Source organism: Phalacrocorax aristotelis, chromosome 3 (genome assembly GCF_949628215.1).
Source record: "Phalacrocorax aristotelis chromosome 3, bGulAri2.1, whole genome shotgun sequence".
NCBI lineage: Eukaryota > Metazoa > Chordata > Aves > Suliformes > Phalacrocoracidae > Phalacrocorax > Phalacrocorax aristotelis.
This window is the reverse complement of record NC_134278.1, coordinates 98158731-98179982: the sequence shown is the minus strand read 5'-3', so window position 1 is coordinate 98179982 and position 21252 is coordinate 98158731. Positions and strand designations below refer to the sequence as shown.

The 21252-nt window shown below is 43.5% G+C and overlaps 1 protein-coding gene across 2 annotated transcripts in view; it reads left to right on the top strand.

The window, feature by feature from the left end:
• Window positions 1-21252, top strand: part of STON1 (stonin 1) — a 47588-nt gene that overhangs the window by 3319 nt on the left and 23017 nt on the right. For both annotated transcript variants that reach the window (XM_075088645.1, XM_075088644.1), the window contains exons 2-3: window positions 9673-11666; window positions 20778-20980. In XM_075088645.1, the coding sequence (XP_074944746.1) occupies window positions 9722-11666; window positions 20778-20980 (2148 nt within the window). In that variant the 5' untranslated portion in view covers window positions 9673-9721. The remainder of the gene's footprint in view (window positions 1-9672; window positions 11667-20777; window positions 20981-21252) is intronic.

The following is a 21252-nucleotide window of genomic DNA, read 5'->3' as shown; positions in this document are numbered from 1 at the left end:
TTGTTGGCTTTTTTTTTTTTTAATTAAAAAAAACCCCCACACCTTCCGTACAGTAAAATGTCAGCTAGTGTCAATAAACAGTTTACATGAGACTCTTGTGCAACTGCCCATTGGCTCTCGGAAATCTGCCTACGGAGCGTAAGTTATGCAGTCACTATGGTGATGCTGAAGAGGAGTGCGATTCAGAGAGGGCAAAGTAGGACTGGCTGAGTGAACTGAATGGGAGCGGGAACAGAAGCACCTTTCAGGGGTGCACCGGCGCTGCTCCCCGCAGCTCGGCAGCCAGCAACCCCCGCCTCTTCCCCATCCATCTTCTAACTGAGGGGTTTCATTTGTAGGACGAAGAAAGGCCCCATGGAGAGGAGTGTTGTATACACGAGAGAAACATGCATATGCACAGTGAAGTGAATTAAAAATTATTTACATATCTTGCCTAACCAGAAAATAGGAAGAAAGAAAACAAACAAGTGACGTGTCTTAGAAGGTGCTGTGATATCCGGGAAGGGAGAGGATAAAACCACTAAATAGTTAATATTGATTTGATCATGCTTTTTTATTTCTTCTAGGAAAAGTGAGTTTTCTTCTGTTAAAGATATTCAGTATAACATTGAGAAGAATTTTGTGGTTCTTAGGGTTTAATTCTGTTCTCATTTGAGTTAGTAAAAATGCTGGTACAGTGTTTGACAGCAGACTCTGTCCTCTTGAGGATTTTCCTGACCATCCCGTTTGCCACGAATGGGGCATGAGCTGGGTACACCCCATCCTGGCTCCTCTGTTACCACCTGGAGTCCCAAGACGCACTGAATACCAGACATATATTACTTTCACCTTGCAAGATAGGAAATCTACCCCACAAACAGGAAAATGCTGGACATCTGAGGTGGGACTCTTTTCTGGGCCTCTTTTGGAAGAACCAAGTGAGAAGTTAGAACTGATGGACCCGAGAGAGATGCTTAGACTTGTGTTGTGTACTGATGTTTGCCGTTCTTGTAGTTAGACCTGATGTTATACTAGAGATAAGCGCCTTTTTTGTCACTTTCGATACCTTTTTAAAAAAATAACAGCTTATAAGTGTACCTGTTTCTGGCTCTTTCTTTTATATCAGAATTATTCAGAGTTGGTATTGCGATGCAAGATGTGATTGCATCTTCCCGAAACAAAACCATTACGTGCAGCTGTGGATTGGGAAACCTTTTTTTTTCTTTTTAATGTTAGAAAGTGCTTGTTGCAAGCCTGTGATCCTTAAATGTTTTGTAGCTGCAGATAGGCTTTTGATTGACTTCTCCATGCTGTTGTATTCATTGATTCAGGTGTCTTGTAATGTGTCTGCATACTGGCTAAGTCACAGCAAGCAGTATAGGAATTGCTGCTAGTAACTTTGTAGTTCTCTTCAGGTGAGCAAGGTGGTCTTAGGGTAAAAGGACTACTATTGTTTTTTGCAGCTCAGTGCTTGGCTGCGTGCACTGCTGGAGACACTCTTGAGTAGCTTAATTTATCTTTCTATTTTAGTTTATTTTATTTAGTTTATTTTTTCTATTTATTTTATCCCATTCTGAAAGTTACATTACATTCATGATAATAAACACTGCAAAAAAGCCTTGAGAGGAATGGTGGCGCAGATCCCACATGCTGTGGTGCAGTGATTTATGAAAATCTCTCAGTTCCTGTAGAAAGCATCTATGGCATGTGCCTGTAAAACCCTATGAGCACTTCCAGTAAAATGTTGCCTCTAGGCCTTCCACCACCACCACCGCAGTAGATAGATACCACCTTGGTATCTATTCCCAACTAAGAAGACAGGGAAGGAAGGAGCAAGCTGGTCTGACTTGCCTACGGTGGTGTGAACACTGGAGCAGAGCGAGGGAGGGTGTGGGAATCGGGGCTTGCAGTATACTGGGAGGTCGGTTGAAGCCGATTGTGTTACACACAAGACCAGTCACGCATGCTGGTTTGTTGTCTTTTTGAGGCAGCTTTGCAGTGACTTCATATCTGAGTGTTAGGGAAGGTCCCCTAGAATGGATCTAGACATGAAAAGGAGTTTATTTACAGTGCGTAGCAGCTGAGGTTTGAGTGATTATTTCATGGCAAAGATGGGATTTGTTTTGAATAGTTATGCTAGATTTTCATGTAAACTGGAAGGTCCTCACGATCTAACCTCATTTGGTGGTGATCAAGAAGAGGAGCTACTTCTTTGAGGAGGACCCACTTCAACCACAGCCCAGCAGGCAAGAGTAGTTATTAGAGATGTGAATCTGGCAGCATGCTGCTTTTCTTTTATTTTCTTTTGAGAGCTTCCCGTAGGTTTTCTCTTGCGTGTGGATCTCATATCTGTTTACAACCTTTAAAGAATAAGATGTGACTCTGAGAGGCCAAGGAGCAGGCGTTTCATCAGGCGCCTCTGTGTAGCATCCCTTCTGAGCACTGGATGCTCTCCTGGCACGCAGACTGCATCAGTGCTGTAGCCGTCGGTTCTTGCCTTTGCGGTGGTGAGTCCCCCACGTCCCAAACAGTGTGACACCATCCTCTCTAGAGGCTGTTCCAACCTCTGCTGTATCCTTTTTCCCAGCAAGGAAAGTAAGTGTTGCCTCTGTTCGGACTTATACTGTGATATGTTGTGTTGCCGCCCTTAAAAACGTTAATTTTTTCATGCTTGCGCGTGCAAGTACCAACCACCTTATTTGTAAACTCGCCTTTGACTCAAAGCAGAAACAAGTAATAGCAAGAGGCGTTAGCATGAGTTATGCCTGCCTTTGCTCTGGGGATGTGTGCGCTGTCAAAAGCTGAAGGCTTTAATTCTTCCAGCTCTCGGGGCCGGGAGTAAGGAATTCCAAATTAAACAGATTAGCTGCAAGCTCTGAATTTCTCCCAGCTGTGCCTATGCCCCAGAGAGCGAGCAATGTAAATAAAAGTTCACATTTACGCTTTGAAGTCAGTGTATATTTTTAACCGTTACACCAGTTTCTTATTTTCAAAAAATAACGAAATGAGTAATGCAGTGGGAGACTTAATCCTTGTATATATCCCAAATACAAGCGAAAGCCAAGAAATTCCTATTTCCTGTCAGTTATGCCTTTGGCTTATGTTTATTTCAGAGATATAGGTTGGAGAATTTTTTTTTTTTTGGTCTAGGAGACATTGAGTAGAGTTTAAAAGTGCAGCCATGTGTAGTCTCAAAAAGACATTTGAGGCAAATCAACATAAATCATGCATTATTTTATGTAGAAGGTATTCTTCAAGGTTTTTTGTGTAGTTAAGTAATAAACAGAACGGTAATACAAAGAATATGGCTGTAAAATACAGAGATCAATCTGCCATATTTTACTTGGATGTCACAAGGACTTACAAACTTTCAGGGTATTTTATATACCATATGTGCTTTATTGCTTAAACTGCGGAGAATTTTTACTTTCCCGCGAGACTATTACACTTTATGGCAAAATGCTTGAAGAATTGTCTGTGTATTTGTACAAGAAATGGTAACAATTCATATGGTATCGTTATGGGACAGCTTCACCACAGCATGCACAGTACGCAGAGTTTTGTCTTAAATTTCTATATAGCCTATGCGCAATGGATGACATTGTTCCTGGAAATATAATTGATGTATAACAGTGTTTGGGACCCATAGTCATTCTGGAAGGGTGGAAATATAAGGACCAGGCATTGTCCACAAATGGAGTAGCTCATGCAACGAGCTTATCTTATTTTGAAGGGATTATTTAACTGTTTTGTCCACTGTGTGTAGATAAATCTGCTTTTTTTTTTTGAGCTTGAAACAATCTCTGAGGTTGCTATTTGCCCAATAAGACCCCACTATGGAAGTGGCACATGTAAGAAACATGCCTGGGTGTTAAAAAGGGAATTTATTTAGAAGATATATAGCTTAATAGTTTTGAAGCCACAATGGCCTTTGGAGCTAGAGGCAATAAGGAATATATTTATAAAATTATGCTTTCTGTGGATTTTTAGAATGTGGGTACTGTCTACTAAACATTGTATTTACTTGCCTTATGCTTTGCAGAAGGGAGGTGTTTCCCTGCCATTCCCCACTAGATGACCCCATGCTACTCCAGTATTTAAAAGAAGGACCTTTGAGTCTAAATCCGCAGGGATGCGCTTGAGGGTTTTAACTGGTGCCAAACATTAGGGAAGTCCCTGGGAGTGAGAGGTTCAGGGGGTTCACTCGTGCACTGTGCTGGTTCAGATGCTGCTGCTTCCCTGCTGTGGAGGAGGCGATGCGAAGCCACTACGTCAGGGTGGTGGGGGATGTTGCTGGATGCCGAGTCAGCATCCTCAGCTAGTTGAGGACCCAGCTGTATCTGTATTAAAAGTACCAAAGTCGATACCATGAATCACACCTTGGAGCCAGTAGGAAGTTGTTATTGCTCTTCCACTGTAGGAAGAGATAACAGTGTTCCCCAGCAAGGCACAAAAGCTGAGTGGTATTTTCAATGCAGATTTGATCTGGGATTTTTGAAGTAACAAAGGACCCAGTAATAGCTACAGCCTATGAAATCTCTCAATAATAGGATAAGATTTCTTCTCCTTGCATCCTCAAGATATTAAAATGAAGAAATTAAGCTGCCACTACCATTCATTAAATACTGGGGAACTGAGTTAATCTTTGAAAGGCCACGGAGGACAGGAGAGGTGCCCAAGGACTGGAGGAAAGCAAATTTCACTCCAATCTTCAAAAAGGGCAAGAAGGACGATCTGGGAAACTATAGGCCAGTCAGCCTCACCTCCCTCCCCAGAAAGGTGATGGAACAGCTCATTCTGGAGGTCATATCCAGGCATTTAGAGGAAAAGGCTATCAGAAGTAGTCAACATGGATTCAGCAAGGGGACATCATGCTTGACCAACCTGATGGCCTTCAGTGATGGCATGACTGGCTGGGTAGATAAAGGGAGAGCAATGGATGTTGTTTACCTCAATTTAAGCAAGGCTTTTGACACTGTCTCCCATAACATCCTCATGGACAAGCTTAGAAAGTGTGGGTTAGATGAGTGGACAGTGCAGTGGATTGAGAACTGGCTGAATGGTAGAGCTGAGAGGGTTGTGATCAGCAGGGCAGAGTCTGGTTGGAGGCCCATAACTAGCAGTGTTCCCCAGGGGTCTGTGCTGGGTCCAGTCCTGTTCAACATATTCATCAATGACCTGGACGAAGGGACAGAGTGTACCCTCAGCAAGTCTCCTGATGAGACAAAACTGCAAGGAGTGGCTGATACACCAGAAGGCTGTGCTGCCATTTAGTGAGACCTTGACAGGCTGGAGAGCTGGGCTGAGGGGTACCTGATGAAATTCAACAGGAGCAAACATAGGGTCCTGCACCTGGGGAGGAACAACCCCATGCACCAGTACAGGCTGGGAGTCGACCTGCTGGAAAGAAGCAGCTCTGCTGAGAAGGACCTGGGAGTGCTGGTGGACAGCAGGCTGACCCTGAGCCAGCACTGTGCCCTTGTGGCCAAGAAGGCCAAGGGTATCCTGGGCTGCATTAAAAGGGTTGTGGCCAGCAGGTCAAGGGAGGTTATCCTCCCCCTCTTCTCTGCCCTAATGAGACCACATTTGGAGTACTGTGTCCAGTTTTGGGGCCCCAGTTTAAGAAGGACAGGGAACCGCTCAAACAAGTCCAGCGAAGAGCTACCAAGCTGATCCGGGGACTGGAGCATCTCCCTTATGAGGAAAGGCTGAGAGACCTGGGTTTGTTTGGCCTGGAGAAGAGAAGACTGAGGGGGGATCTCATCAGTTCTTATAAATATCTGAAGGGTGGCTGTCAAGATGATGGGACCAGACTCTCTTCAGTGGTGCCCAATGACAGGACAAGGGGCAATGGGCACAAGTTGGAACACAGGAAGTTCCACTTAAACAGGAGAAAAAACTTCTTTACTGTGAGGGTGACAGAGCAGAGGAATGGGCTGCCCAGAGTGGAGTCTCCTTCCCTGGAGACATTCAAAACCCACCTGGATGCGTTCCTGTGTCCCCTTGCCCTAGGTGTGCCTGCTCAAGCAGGGGGATTGGACAAGATCATCTCCAGTGGTCCCTTCCAACCCCTACCATTCTGTGATTCTGGGATTGTTTTCAGGCAGAAGAGGATAAATTAAGATGAGTTGCAGCTTTTGGGTTCACTGGAATTGATGCATTTAGAATCAACTGTTATTTCAGCCAGCTTTTTCGTTTGCAGTTTCAGTATTCTAAAAATGGTATTTCCTGTCACATATCTGAATGAGATACCACACATGCTTTTAATTTAAATGTTACGGGCTGCATAACATATGTGATAATAGAGATCAATAGTGTCTTGTATCATATTCCTCCTCCCCAAAAAGTTTGGGTAACTTTACCTTGATCCCATGGGAGCTTTTTGGAGTCAAAACACATCTATCCTAATGCTTCAGTTTACTGCCATATCGAGGAAGAAAGTCCTAATTCTTAAGGAGGAGTTTGGAGCACTTTTTAGAACAAAAAAGAACTTGAGAAAAAAGATTAATTTATGGTGTTGTGCAGCTGTAAAAGCATCAGAGAACAAGCTACTTAAAGTAGCATAAGACTATAAATGTTTTTTTTTTCTTTTAAATGCTAGATGAATGGTGCTGCCCATAACACATGAGAGAGTCCATTTTTTATTAGCATGACATTACAAAAACAGCTTTTAAAGATCCATTTGTATTTTTTCCTCCATTCCTTGCATGTGTGTTTCTTCTTGCATTTGCTTCTTGCATGTGTGTTTTTGTTAACATCAGTATCATTTAGTTTTGTTTTGTTTTTAAAAAACATTTCTGGAAAAGTAATGAAAGGTGAAAGTTACAGCCCCTGGCAGGTCTGGGAAGGGTATTGCAAGCGCAGCTGCCAAAGTAGTTTGCTTCATAAACATTTATTGACTGAAGTTAAATATTTGGCAGGTGAATTTCAAGAATCTTTTTGTTTTGTAACAGAGAAAAAAAAAAGCCTGCCGAATAATCTGTAACATCATGTTTTAAAAAGTGAATCGCAACAGATGTTGGAGGAAAAAATCGACATCTGGAAATAATAAAAGATGCTAAAAACTTCATTGCTGACACGAAGGGGAAACAGGCTGCAGAATGTGTTCTTTGCTGTAAACAACAGTTGTATTTACTTACATTCCTGTTTTATGATTTCCACTCGCACATCTCTGTGTTCTGTGATCTGCCCCTTCAGCGTGGCTGTGGTCATACCGAATGGCTGTGCCTTGTCAGGCTGCTGAGCTCGCCGTCATTTCCGCTGAGCTTCACGCCATACCCCTGCATCACTCCGGGAGCCCCTCCAGAGAGAAAGCCTTTCTCTCCCCTCATTCAGCGTTGGCTTGCTGGCAGTCCTTTATCTCTTGTAAATGCTGGAGTTTTTAATGGCAGCCTTTGAGGCTGCTTCCTAATGCTGTCTATTTACCAGCGAGCCCTGCAGTCCTGGCTGTTAGAGAAAAAAGCCACGGTGTGAGTTTAGCGTTGTGTAAACTGTCCTTAACTAATGGGGTTTGTTAAGGTGAAGGAAGGTCTGAAAACTCTGAAACTTTCTGATCTAGAAATAATCAATATATACTGCAGAAGGAGCGGTGCCGGCAACCAGAGGGAAAGGAGAAGGGTGTGGAATGGGAGGAAAAAATGATGACCAAGTCGGAGACCAAATAGCTGTGATTTTTCTTTCCATTGCTACACTTTATTTTATTGACGTGATTGTGTGGGTGAAGGATACACTGGTAGCTGTTTGTGTCTGAGCTATGACAGTCATTTGTAACTTGTTTGCTCCTTTTCTCTCTCTCTCTCTCTCTCTGTAAGTGGAGAGGAGAGTGCTTATAAAATAACTAGCATAGTGCAAATATTTTTACTGAACAAAAAGGTGGAGAGTTCAAAAAACAATGAAGGACCAGAGTCCTTCTCCATTGCAAGCTCTTGTTTGCTTGGCAGCAGAGTGAGCAGGCTGTGCTGTGGTTTATGGTACTTTCTTAAAGGCTATAAACTGGCCAAGAAATAATGGGGAAATGGTAAAAATAATGACCCGTAGCGCAAGATTTCACTTGGTGAACTTTGGCATCTCTAGAAATGAACTGTTCTCTAAACGCTACAGATAAAGAATGGCTTTTGTGGTTACGTGATTATATGCTGTAGTGCCATGCAATTAATAACCGGACTAACTATGGCTGTCTGTGCATGAAGGGGAATAGCTTTAAGTCATTGTTATCTAACCTTAACGGAGTAACGTATGTGCAGGTGGTTTTGTCTGTATGATCTCTGCCTGCCTTCTGCTTTCAGACAAATGTGAATATGTTCTGACATAACAAGAATAACTTTTTTCAAATGAACTATGTTTATCTGTGCCCTGTGGTGCTCGTTTCCTCATCAGTCATTAGCAATTTATAGCTTGCTTCTTCATCAGTCAGGAGCAGTGGGGAGGAAAACCTTTGGGGATGACATATATACAGCGAGCATTTACATTTCAGTGCATGATTTAAAAACATGAAGGCAAGATTAATTATTTAGTGGTTGCAGTCCTGCTCCGAGGACATCTAGCCGAGCCCTTTACCAAAGATACTTTGTTTGATGAAATGTAGCTTATTAATTGGTTTAAAGACCTGTACTTTTTCCAGGCCGCCAGCCAATTCAGTGCTCAGCAGATGTGTATGTTGTTACTTGGCCTTGACTTGTGTTTCACCAGCGTTTCAACTCTGGTGGATGCTTGTAGTTTACCCTTCAACAGGGACGTATCACTCATCCTTAGGGCTAACTCTTTCCTGTTTATAAGTCTAATGCATTTCCACTGCACCTCTAACTTTACTCTGATATGTCCAGTCCCTAAGAGCGTAAGTCAGGGTTGAAGGAACCAACATGAAGCATTTCCTGCCAAGGTCTGGAAGGTGTCTGGGACCAATTTGTGCATCCCACTCCTGGCAGGAGGCACCTCAGATAGCAGCATGGAGCAGATGATGAGTTGCAGGCTGGTTCTGGTGGCTACAATACGCTCCCTGCTGCCTCTTACCTGGAGATACTCATGCAGCTGCCCTGTTTCCTGTGCCTGTCACATGAGGGGAACATCTGGCTTTGGAGGAACCTCAGGAACTGGCTGTTCATTACATTTGTTATCTTGGTGGGCTGGTTTTGCCCTGATGGCTGTAGTATGTGGACCTTTGCCATCAGGACTGAGTTGCTACAGCTTTTGAATGACAAAAAAAATCCCCCCTCATCCTCCTAATTCTGTTCTTGGAAAGAGCTGCACCATTCTTAGTAAAACACTGTTTTGTTTAATGGTGGGATGGAGGGGAAACCTCACCTGGAGCAGAGGCCTAGTATGGAAAATCTCTGTCCATATTACAAGCTACAGATAAGTGGTATAGTAGAAAGTATTATGCAAGTGGTTCTGTACAGCTGTGGACTTTCTGCTCTCTCTGATCTCGAGGCTGCATACATCAGATAAGCTGGAGAGTCCATAAAGCGTAGATCTCCCTTAGCTCCCCAAACTGGGAGAGCAGCGGGGATTTGTGGGGAGTTTACCTGTTTCTACACAGCTGTCTCAGATTATACATGTAAAACACAAGGTACACTGGATTTGTGAACTGTATGCACATTTTAAGCTTTGTGTGGTTTGAATTTTATAAGGGTTGGGTTTCTTTGTTTTGTCTTTCAAGAGAATTTATTTCCGTTCATGCCTGTTGTTTCTTCATAGATGGTTTGCGGGTGATACGTGTGCAAGTGCCTCAAGTTTCTCCTACAAGATGTGTTCCACAAATCCAGCAAATTGGGTCACCTTTGATGATGAGCCACTCTTCCAGTCACCTCAGAAATCAGTTGATAATCAGAGTAGTTGTAAAGCAAATGGCCTTAAACTGAATCTGTGTAGTGTGCATGAGTCTTCAAGTAGATCATCTTCTACAGGCAGCACTCCACTCTCCTCTCCTGTAGTTGACTTCTACCTAAGTCCTGGACCCCCCAGCAACTCTCCACTTACTACACCTACCAGAGACTACCCAGGAAGTCCGTGCATCCCAAAGCCTGGGATGCACATGCTTTATCCCATCCCTGAATGGCCATCAAATGTTAACCTTCTTCCATCACCTGGGATTTGCTCATCCCTAACCTCGCAGAAACAGAGCAGCCTTCCTTTGAACACCTCGCCTAATGACCATCCAGTTAAGACTTTGGTCTCCAAATCAACTGATGAAGGAAGCCTTAATCCTCCAGGAAGCTGTGAGGAGCTAGAAGACTTGTCGTCAGTACCAGGGCATTTCCCGTACTTCCAGAGCAACTGTGCTTTTTCCAGTCCCTTTTGGAAGGAAGGATGCTCAGACAGTGCGTTGCCAGCTAATATTAGCATGCACAGGAAGGACAAAGCACTTGACAGGAGTGTTTGTCATCCTAAAGACAAAGAAACTTGCCACGATCAGAAAAGCCTTAACCAGGGCTCCTTCAGCTACATCTGCGAGAGGCTTGAACACCTGCAAGCTGATAGCTGTGATGCCGCCAGAAGCCTGCCTGCCTCCAGCGCTCACACGTGGCACAAGATCTCCCCCAGCATCCCACGCAGCCTCTTCAGGAGCCAGAAAGCGGATGGGTGGCCATTCATGCTGAGGATTCCTGAAAAGAAGAACATGATGTCATCTCGGCAATGGGGCCCTATTTACCTTAGTGTCCAAGCAGGAGGTGTACTGCAGTTGTATTATGAAAAGGGCCTGGAGAAACCTTTCAGGGAGTTCCAGCTGCAGCCACACTGTAAGCTGTCCGAACCCAAATTAGAGAGCTATAATGTCTCAGGAAAAATCCATACCGTGAAGATCGAGTGCGTGTCTTACACAGAGAAAAGGAGGTATCATCCCAAAGTAGAAGTGATCCATGAGCCGGAGGTTGAGCAGATGTTAAAGCTGGGCACCACAGATTATAACGACTTCACCGATTTCCTTGTAACAGTCGAGGAAGAGCTTATGAAACTGCCTATCATTTCTAGGCAAAGGAGGAATTATGAAGAACAAGAAATGACACTGGAAATAGTGGATAACTTCTGGGGGAAAGTCACTAAGACAGAAGGAAAACTCGTAGAAAGTGCTGTCATCACACACATTTACTGCTTGTGTTTTGTGAACGGAAGTGCCGACTGCTTTCTAACCCTGAATGACCTGGAGCTTCAGAAGAGGGATGAGCGTTACTTTGAGAAGGAGGAGGAGAAGAAATGGATTAATATTCTCGACTGCCATTTCCATAACTGTGTCAAAGCGCAGGAATTCGAGCAATCACGAATTATTAAGTTTATGCCCCTGGATGCCTGTAGGCTGGAGCTGATGCGTTTCAGGACACGGTATAATGGGCAAGAACTTCCCTTTTCTGTGAAGGCTGCGGTAGTGGTTCAGGGGGCATATGTTGAACTTCAGGCTTTTATAAACATGTCTTCAACTGCTCAGATCCCAACGCGTTTACCCTCTGTGAAATACTGTGAAAATGTTATGATACACTTTCCCGTTCCCACGCAGTGGGTCAAAGCACTTTGGACCATGAATCTCCAAAGGCAGAAGTCCCTAAAAGCAAAAATGAATAGGAGAACGTGCCTTGGCGCTTTACACGAGATTGAATCTGATCCCGTAATACAAGTCTCAGTTGGAACAGCAAAATACGAGAGTGCCTACCGAGCTGTTGTGTGGAAGATAGACAGGCTTCCAGATAAAAACTCAAGTAAATAATTTGTGCTATATAATTATGGGCTTGGGCGCACGTCTCTGCTGGTTTTATGCTTTTGTACCTCCATCAGCTCCCGTAGATTGGGTTTTTGTCTGTGGTGGTATTGGTAGAAGCTGGAGTAACCTTTTAGGAAAAAGAGATTTTTTTTTTTTAAGGACTTTTTCCTAATTTATTTGACGAAGGCAGTTGTATTATTGTCAGTGTACAGTGTCATGGAAGTGGATCTCATCATTCTGAGTAAACCTCAAGTCTCTAGTGAGAAAGAGGGAAGGGTTTATGCTTCACATATACCAGCTGGACTATGGTGGGATGGGAAGCAAATGCCAGTAGGCAAAATGATTTGCCCACCCAATATCACACAGTTAATAGAAAAGTTGGTATTGTAACCGTTGAGTCGTGGCTTTCTAGAATAATTTAAGGAACGGTAAGTATGATACATAACTAGAAGGTACCGTGGTCAAACTTGTTGTAAGAAGTTGACTGTGCTTTTGCAAAGGCTAATATCTTTTACCCTCTTTTATGGGATTGTGCATTGAGGTTGTACATTCATGGCAATAACTGCACTGATGAAAAATGCCTCCCACTTTATTCCCGTTTTTCTCTGGTGGTGGTACCTCACTAAAAACTTGTAGTGATAAAACCAGCTAAGTTTATAGTCATGCACATGGAAGTTGTTAATTTTCCACTAAGTAAAACAGTGAATTTACCTTAATTTAATGGAGGAAATATGACTTTTTGGAAAAGGAAAATATGAATAGATGGATATATGGTTTTAAAATTCCAGTCTTTAGTCAGCTTACCAGATTAATAGCCCTATATAGTACTTTTCTAAAGGCACAAAAATTCTCGAGGAATACAGTATTCTGCTTCAAGTTCTACAGAGTGAGGGCAGTTGATCAAGTACATGCATTAGGTATATTTGAGGCCTTGAGAATCTGTGTAAGACAAGGGCATCTATTGAAGCGTTTCGCCTAAAATATCTGTGAAATCTGTACTTTGAAGGGGTTAAGTGTGTAGTATTAACAAATGGTTTGGCCTAGTCTTGTAGTATCCTAACTGTCTGGACTAACTATGTCTTCAAAACGTCCAGAAAAGTTTTAATCATCTTAAGCCCTGGTTTCAGGTATGCTAGTACTAAGTTGACATATCCTGAGCCTATATTTGCATTAGATTGCTTTTGGTATTAAAACAGCATTTGAAAGCATCCTACATCGACATGCTAATGTGGCAGTTGCGAGAGTATGAATTATTGCATGGCTGCTGGCAGATGAGAGCAAGTATTTTTACTAATGATGCGGCATGGAAATATTGGTCCCATTTGTGTGCAGCCTGGGCCTTGCTTAGGCAATGAGGTCTCTCAAACCTCGAGCAGCTGTGCCTTTGGATTTCTGTTGATGCGCACCGCAGGAGGAACAGCACAAACACCACTGTGGTCAGATTTAGAAATGACGTATTTTTAACGCCTTCTCTCTTTTTCCCCTTCTTTTGCTTTGGAAGAAGCTGTGGTTGGCTTGGACCTGTGGCTAATGCCATATGGTTCCTCCTGAATTGGCTGAGCCCTCCCTTTTACATGCTGCTTGTTACCTGGGTATCTTATGCTCTACCCAGAGAGGATGCCGGTGGCTGCCAAGCAACGGGCAGTGGGAGAGCAGAGGCGACGCAGCATCGGCAGACAGGCTAACACAAGGCAGCGAGCCAAGCCAGAATTAATGGTGGAGGGAGAGAAATGACAGAGAGAGGGAAGATAAGGAGAAGCAGTCAGGGAGGGGTTGGGGAGACTGGAAGACGGATGGAGAGGGCAGAGGAGTTGATGGAGAAGTATAGAAGAACTAGTGGGCAGAAGAAGATTCTTCAGGTCTTCAAAATCTGTAGATATGGGTGTTTGCACTCCAGGCTTTAAGGATTTGCACCTTGCTGCTGTGGCCTGTGTGTTTTCCCAAGGCTTACATGGGACTGACTGTTTGGGTAGCTGTTAGTATTCTTTGCTATTTAATGTAGGTTTGCTTCTGCAAAATCAAGTCAGCAATTTAGTCAGGCAATTTTAAAGAAGATTATAAGTCTTCCAGTTCCCTGCAGTTCATTCACCTTCAGATTTGATGTGCACTATTAACTTCAGGTTTATATTATTTGAAAGTAAGAACAGTTTTTTTGTGGCATTCTACAGCTTTACGTTATTTTCTATCAGTAGCTTAAACTTCTGACATTTGAATAATTCCTCTGGCTGAGATCGGCAAAATCATTTGTATCCTTGAAATGTTCATGTGTTTGAAAAAGCATTTTGGTAGTAATACTGCCTGCTCAAATTTTAAACCCTTCTATCAAGTTTTCTGTACGCAGTTAAGAGTTTAAAAATAGAGTTGTCACAAGGCATGCCAAAAATCTGGAGGTAGTCAAACTAATAGAAATATGTAAACTTTCATAATACGTTTACTGCAGGGAGAAAAATATGCCGAGGCTTTTGCTTGCAAAAAGCCTTTGTCCAAAGCTTCTTAAAAAAAAAAAAAGAGAGGGAAAAGGAAAGGTTGCTTACAGTTAAATGGCGACTCCATTTATAGACATCGAAATATGTTACTATCCACTGGATTGTACTAAAGTGCTTCCTTGGAAGAGCGCTGGCCAAGCAAAGTCAACGTGAGCTGCGAGATACCCCAGATTTTTAAAACCTGCCTGTGCTTATTCAGCTATGTAAATGGAGAGTTTGGAGCTCAAGTGATAGCATTACTTAAAAAAGAGTTAAAAAGCTGTAGACATTGAAGCATTGGTCCAATGAAATTTCTGCAAATTGAGTCTACATTTGTGAAATTGGGTCATTGCATAAGGAAATGTAGAACATTTTATGATTTCAGCACAGTACTTGGGACAGGCTTTGCACTGGAGAAGGTGTATGCAGCTGTGTTGCCCAGGGAGCTGGGGAGAGGCTAGACTTCGAAACACTGTGTTTTAATCTCCTGCTGTGTAAATTTGTGCCCTGCGGTGTTTCCTGCTAGGACACCTCCATCCTTGGGCCGTTGTGTAATGCAACAGTTCTTCAGCTGATTATTTCTCCTTTTCATCATAGAGCCACACTGAGGAAGCAGTGATTAAGCAACACAGAGAAATGGAGCCAGGGGAGCTTGTGGCTGCTGTCAGCCTTTAGCATCTGAGCATGGACTCAAGTGTGGGAGGTGATGCAGCTCCCAGCAACCTTCAGCTGCCACTTTTTTGTTTTCTGAACTGCCTAGGTGGAAGCTCTGAGCCATGACTTTGTTAGGTGGGCTCCATCCCTGCCCAGCCACCTCCTTCTGGCACCAGAATCCTAGCAAACTTCTCCTTGGCAGTGGTACCTTCCCACTCCCCTATTTCCTACGCATTTCTCCCAGAAGGCTGGATAAATGCACCCATTTAGACATATCTGCAAGAGCTGTTAGCTCCTAACAATCCTAATGTAAATCTGTTCTTAGTATATTGTTGATGTTTTCATGTTCAAAATAAGACGTTTAGAACTGGACCTATTTTGCCAGAAATAGAATTACTGCTTAATGAAAATAACCAGCACATTTATTTGGCCTAAATTGCTTGGCTTCATAAACCTTTCTCAGATCAAGGTTGCTTGAATGCTACTCACACAGGTTAATAAGGGATAAATAGTGTGAGTAAATGCAGCAAAGTTAGATTATTAATTGTTTGTTAAGTGCTAAGTGAAATCTGAATCTTAGAATCATAGAATGGTTTGGGTTGGAAGGGACCTTTAAAGGTCATCTAGTCCAACCCCTCTGCAATGAACAGGGACATCTTCCAAGTAGATCAGCAGAGACAGTTTCGGCTTGCTCTAAAGGATTCGCCTGGTGCCTGGCTTCTTGGTGGGCTACTCGTGTCCTTCTCTGCTGCAGCTCCGCTGTCAGTGAATCGCCATGCTCCTGTGGCCACATTGAATCTAGTTTCATAGTTTCACTTATGTGTGTGTTTGTTTTGGCTTTTTTGTTGTTACTCTTCAGAGAAAGAGAGCAGGAATTTGGAATACTTTTAGGAAATAAGAGCCAAATTTTCAGATGTAAGACAGGAAAGACTTAGGTCTCTAAATTCACAAAAGTCGTAACAACTTGCCTAGACACCTAAACCCCCGGGCTTCTGTCTCCTAAGTTAGCTAGTAAAAGCTCAGTTATCTCCCCAGATTATCTGGTTGCCTTTCAGGAGTGATTCAATTCCATTAGGCCAGATGGTCATGTCTCCATGATGCCTGATGGGCCACATTTTGGATAGCTGGGCTCACATCTGAATATGCCGTCTTAGCTTCGATTGGGCAACTGTACAGACTTACACCATGCCTGCTTCATGCAACTTGTCTTTCCATGCCACTACATTTTCTCTTTTCTGGCTGACATCTTGCTTATTCAGCATTACAGGTTTTTTTGCAAAAGGATCTTGTACATGCAGCCTCTCTTTCTTCTTCTGAATCCAGTGTAATACAAGGCCTGGGAAACAACAGTTTCACAGAACAGAGATGATAAGGACTGGCCAGTTTTAGGTGAAGACTAAGCCAATGCTCACTGTCTTCCGAAGTGTTGGTTGATCGCTTTGTTGTCTGACAGCTGATGGAACGAAGCTGCTTCACGACCCTACCACAGCCCAGCAGTGGGCAGAGGAACTTCTCTGCAAGTGAAGTGGTGAGTACCTCCTTCTGACATTGACATTGGTACAGGATGGGCTGGGGGGAACCCTGTGTTTTGGGAGTAGGCAGAAGGGTCCAGTGGAGGCTGCTCCAGGGGACCCAGGGCAGTAGCCTTACCCAGATGCCAAAACTGTCATCTCTGCCTTTGCAGATAAGGTGCACCTATTGGAAAGAAAGGACCCCAGAACTCTTCGGATCACAACACCAAAACCACCTCATGGGTTTGGGTTAGCTGGAATATAAGCCCAGAAATTTCTTTTTAGGTGCTGTACGGTACTGAAGTAGAGTTGTGCCATTTGTTAACACAGGAGCCTTTAGCAGCAGGCCAAGAGGGATGGCTCATTTATGCCTGGGCTAAAGTGGACATCTACCACCTGACACTTACCATACCTGTCCAGGAAAATTCCAACCAGTGGTTATTTCTGGATTCCATTTCTCAGAAGACAAAATAATTTTCCAGACAATTCCCATTGCTACTTGTTTCTCCATAAGCCTCCTTCCTACAAGAGGAAAGTGTTGAATTTAATCTCCAGCAGCCTTAGATCTACACCCTTTTCCTACTAGCACTATTCCAAAGAAGATGCTACTGCTCTTGGACAAACCCTTTCTCCTCAGATCCTTGGTCAACCCCAGAGGCAAAGTGTGCAGCTTTCCTGGTCAGGGCATGATATGCCATCTTAGTGTTGCAACTGCTGCTATGAAGGACCCTTCACTTGTGGCTGACATTGTGGCAGCCTGCACATCCCAACCCAGCAAACAGCACAAAGACCAGCTCAAGTAAGTGTGTTGCCAAGCTGCGTCCCAGCACTTCCACTGGAGAGTGGAGCACATCCTGGGAGCCAAGAGGAGCACAGCTTGGGTGGGTGGTGGTACCACAGATGGGATGGTGCCTCACAGTTTGGTTGAGGGATGGTCTGCTGCTTCTGGTCTCCTTCGCCGCTGGTATTGCTGTCACCCACAGCTGTTGCTGGGATGATGGCAGATTCAAGGATGGAGAGGCCCACCCCAACAGGGGACTAGTTCCACCATGTCCAGGCAGTCTGGAAGAGGGACTGTGGACCAAGAGAGTGTTAGTGCAGGAGAAATGGACTCCGACACAGCAAGAGATGACCAGCAGCAGATCATGGACAAGGCCCACATCACAGAGGTATACAGATCTGCCTGTCACTGTGTACATGAGTGACGAAGCGCCATCTTCTCCTTACACTTGTTTAGTCCTCCAACTTCCTTCTCAAGGAGCTGGCAGGTGGTTTTAATGTTTGTTTCTGCCTTTGTCCCTCCTCTGTTTCAGTAATAAAATCCCTAATGCTACCGTTTTACCTGTCTCTGTGTATTCTATTATTGTCCTGAGACTTTAGCCATGCGCTGTGTGCCCCTGGCATCGCACTCCTTTGCCTAAGACCTTTACGAGCTTGCAAGCTGGGTATCTGTGCTTTAGCGCCTCGAAGGATGCTGTCCTGTAGTGTACTCTGAGGTGTAAGTAATGTCTCACACACACCAGTAGCAGTGATTTAGCATGAATAGCAGTCAGTACCTCCTACTCCACCCCCATACCAGCCTTGGCATATAGCTGCGTGGGTGACTCTGAGCCCCATTCATGCGCAAGTGAACTAAGTAGTAGGCTTTTGCATAAAAAGGAGGTGACAGTACTGCTGCTTTTGGTCATGGGCCATGGTTTGGGTGGTGGTTGTAGTTTTTTTTTAATGTCTGTGGGTTGTAAAGCTTTGTGCCTCGACTGGTGTGGCAGGTAGGTTGCAAAGTCTGCAAGGAGGGGTGAGGTTTTTCCATCGGATCTCTCCAGCATGTCCGCTTGGTTAAGTTTCCTTCCTTCTGTCCTGGCTTTGGTGATGGCCATTGCTGGGCACCTACTTTTCCCCACTCACCTTAAAGGTGCTATTGTACTGGACATACTTAGGGGACCTTCATTCCCCAAACTCAGGACCTACATATTTTTTGTTGTAGTGATCTCTACCAGTCCTTTTTATGAATCTGCCCTTGAATTTATGAGTGCCAGTTGTGTTGCCTCTTCCTGCAATTTCTGTAACAGTTCCTTATGAGCATGTATTAGAGCTCCGCTTTGGTAGAAGGAAGCAGCTAGTCCCATTTGGGGAATGGCTGCTTGTTCTCCATCGTGATACACATTTCTGTAAAGATGCCTGGGAGACCTCATGGCCGGTGGCTGATACTCTTCCATGGTGCAGGACTCCAGTTGGTATGTATACAGCATTATTTTCTGAAATCCAGTTCAGGTTTTCTTTGAACAATACAGGTAGTTGTGTAAAAAAGCAGCATTTAGGTAAGGATCAAATGTGATGTATTGCTGGAAGCAAGCCTGCAGGGGATGCTTGAAACTCAGCCGCATACAGAGTCCAGATGGTAAAGGACTGCACTGGTCCAGTGACGTGCCCCTTGTCCAAAGTGGTGGCCGTAAATGCTGCTGTGTTTCTGCGTGCGTGCCTTTGGGGTCAACCGAACAGAGAGAGGCACACTTGTAGTCAGCAAACAGCTTTTTAAGCTATTGATTATTGTTATTAAACATGGAAAAAGAAGTGGGGAGAAAGAGTTGGAGACCTCCCCTATCTGGAGTTTAGGGGCTGATAATCTAAAGGACACTTCTTATTCCTTTCTTCTCCTTTTCTTCCTCTCCTTCCTATTCCCTCACCTTTTCTTGCAGGCAGTCAAGTTTTATCTGTGCTGTTGAGTGTAACAGTAAGGAACAGAGAGGGAATTATTAATTATACTCATTACAGAATTAGTGAAAAGGAAAACAAAATGCTAAATGTTTTAGGGAGTATGATTAAGATGTGCATGAATTTAATGCTCTTTAAGCCTTGATTTCTGGGGACCCATTGACTTTATGCCAGACTTGGAATGAAATCTGGAGGACGGTTTACTGAATTAGACTTTGTTCTGGTGAAGTCGGAGGCACGTGTGTTTGACAGAACTCTGCCCATCAAACTGCTCAGTCTTAAATTATGTCCTAAAACCAGAACTGGCTTGGGCAGGCTGTGAGGCAGGTTGCAGAGAAAACCTGCAGCACAGACCAGAGGACGCACCCAGCCCAAGGCTCATAGCAGCAACAGAGATGTAGCTTTTTTATTTATTTTTGCCTTACAAAATACCCATGAGCCTGTGGATGTGGAGTGTTACAGCGATTTTTCCCACGGGATGGATAAAGCTCAGCATATGATAACTCCATCTTCAGTATTTCCTTCATTCTGGTATGAAATTGATTCCTGCCACCGGAGAATATGAGTGCATAAAGAACAGGACATTTTTGCCTGAACTTTGAGATGCTGTTCAGTATAATGGATGAAAACTAAATATACACTGCCAGGCTTGCCTTTGAAAAAATATGGCCAATCCTTTGTCTGCCTTTTTGTTTTTTGTTTGGGTTGTTGTTTTTTTTTTGCCTGCAGCCAAATGGAGTCAGTTGTCTATGCTGATGCTTAAAATCCTGGAGAGGAGGGGAAATGGAGAATTACTGCTTTTTGCCTCGAAGAATTTGGAGAAGTAGCTGCGACATAAATGATTCTTTTCATTATATTATATTGTACTGCTTTCATGCACACAGTGAGCCTGCTGACCTCAGTTTCTTTGGAAAACAGGCTTTCCACCCTGGTGTTCCTGTGTGCCAAGAGGAGGAGAAATGCTTTCCCTTACCATTGCTGCATATAAAAAATGCTAAAGCAAGTGATCCCTAGGGTCTAAGGCTGGATTGAAGTAATTCAGGATATGGTGCAGTACGTGGGCAGTCCTTCAGGACTCTGCTTTATAACATGACAGTTACTTCAGTAATAGTTTTGTTTGGAAGAAACAGAGTATGTTCTTTTCCCATAACAAACCAAGCTGGAAAGGGAGTCCAGGTAGCCCTTATCCTGGCAGCTGGGATATATTTTGTTTGAGCAGCACTCTGAGCTGCGCCTTTATCTTCCTGCCATAGATATACTGTAATAACTGATGTTATACAAGATAGCTGTAGTACTTGAAATAAACACTCTAGTAAAATTCATACAGCAGAGTGCTCTGGAAAGGGTTTTTGTTGGACACAGGGAGGCATCTCTGCCTTGGCTAAGCTGGTTTGTATTTTTCTATGAGAGTAAGAAATGTACTTTTAAGTGAAAACTGAGGTTTTCCCCCAACAGTCTGAATTTAGCAACCTACCCCTAGGTTTGTAATACTCTTCTCCTAATCAGAAGCTGGGAGGATCTGGTAAATCTTGTGCAAATTTATTTGTAAAACTGCAATGATTGTGAAAAGCATGCTGAAGCAGAGAAAAAATAAGGGGCCACCTTATGCCCAAGTAGTAAAAGATTATCCATAGAATAATTCTGTATTATAACAACAGCTATGTATTAATAAAAGATAGAGCTCTGCTCTCTTGCTAGGAGATTCACCTTTGTAAACAAATAAAAGACAATTAACTGATGGGGTGGGTTTTTTTTCTTTTTCTTAAGGTTCAGATCATCCACACAGCCTGTCTTACAAACTGGAACTCGGATCAGACCAGGAAATCCCGTCTGACTGGTATCCATTTGCTACTGTCCAGTTTGTCGTTCATGATACCTGTGCCTCAGGAACAGAAGTCAAGTCACTGGGCGTAGAGAGCGATGTGCAGCCCCAGAAACATGTGGTTCAGAAAGCTTTTTACAATTGCCAGGTATTTTCAGGGCTGTTTTCAGTGTTTTCCTCTTGTTCTTCCTCCTCATTCCTCCATACAGTATTTGCAAGGTGAATGTGCTTTGTATTCTAAACATATCTTGCATGCACATGTGATAATGACTTTGAGCAAAAGAATCATTAAAAAATAATTCCATGACTGATCAAAGATGATGCTGAAAAGCAGAACTGCAAATGCAGCGTTGTTTTTCCTCAGTTGAGCTATTTTTGGGAGTAGTGGTTTTGAAATCTGTTGGGTCTGGAAATGTTTTG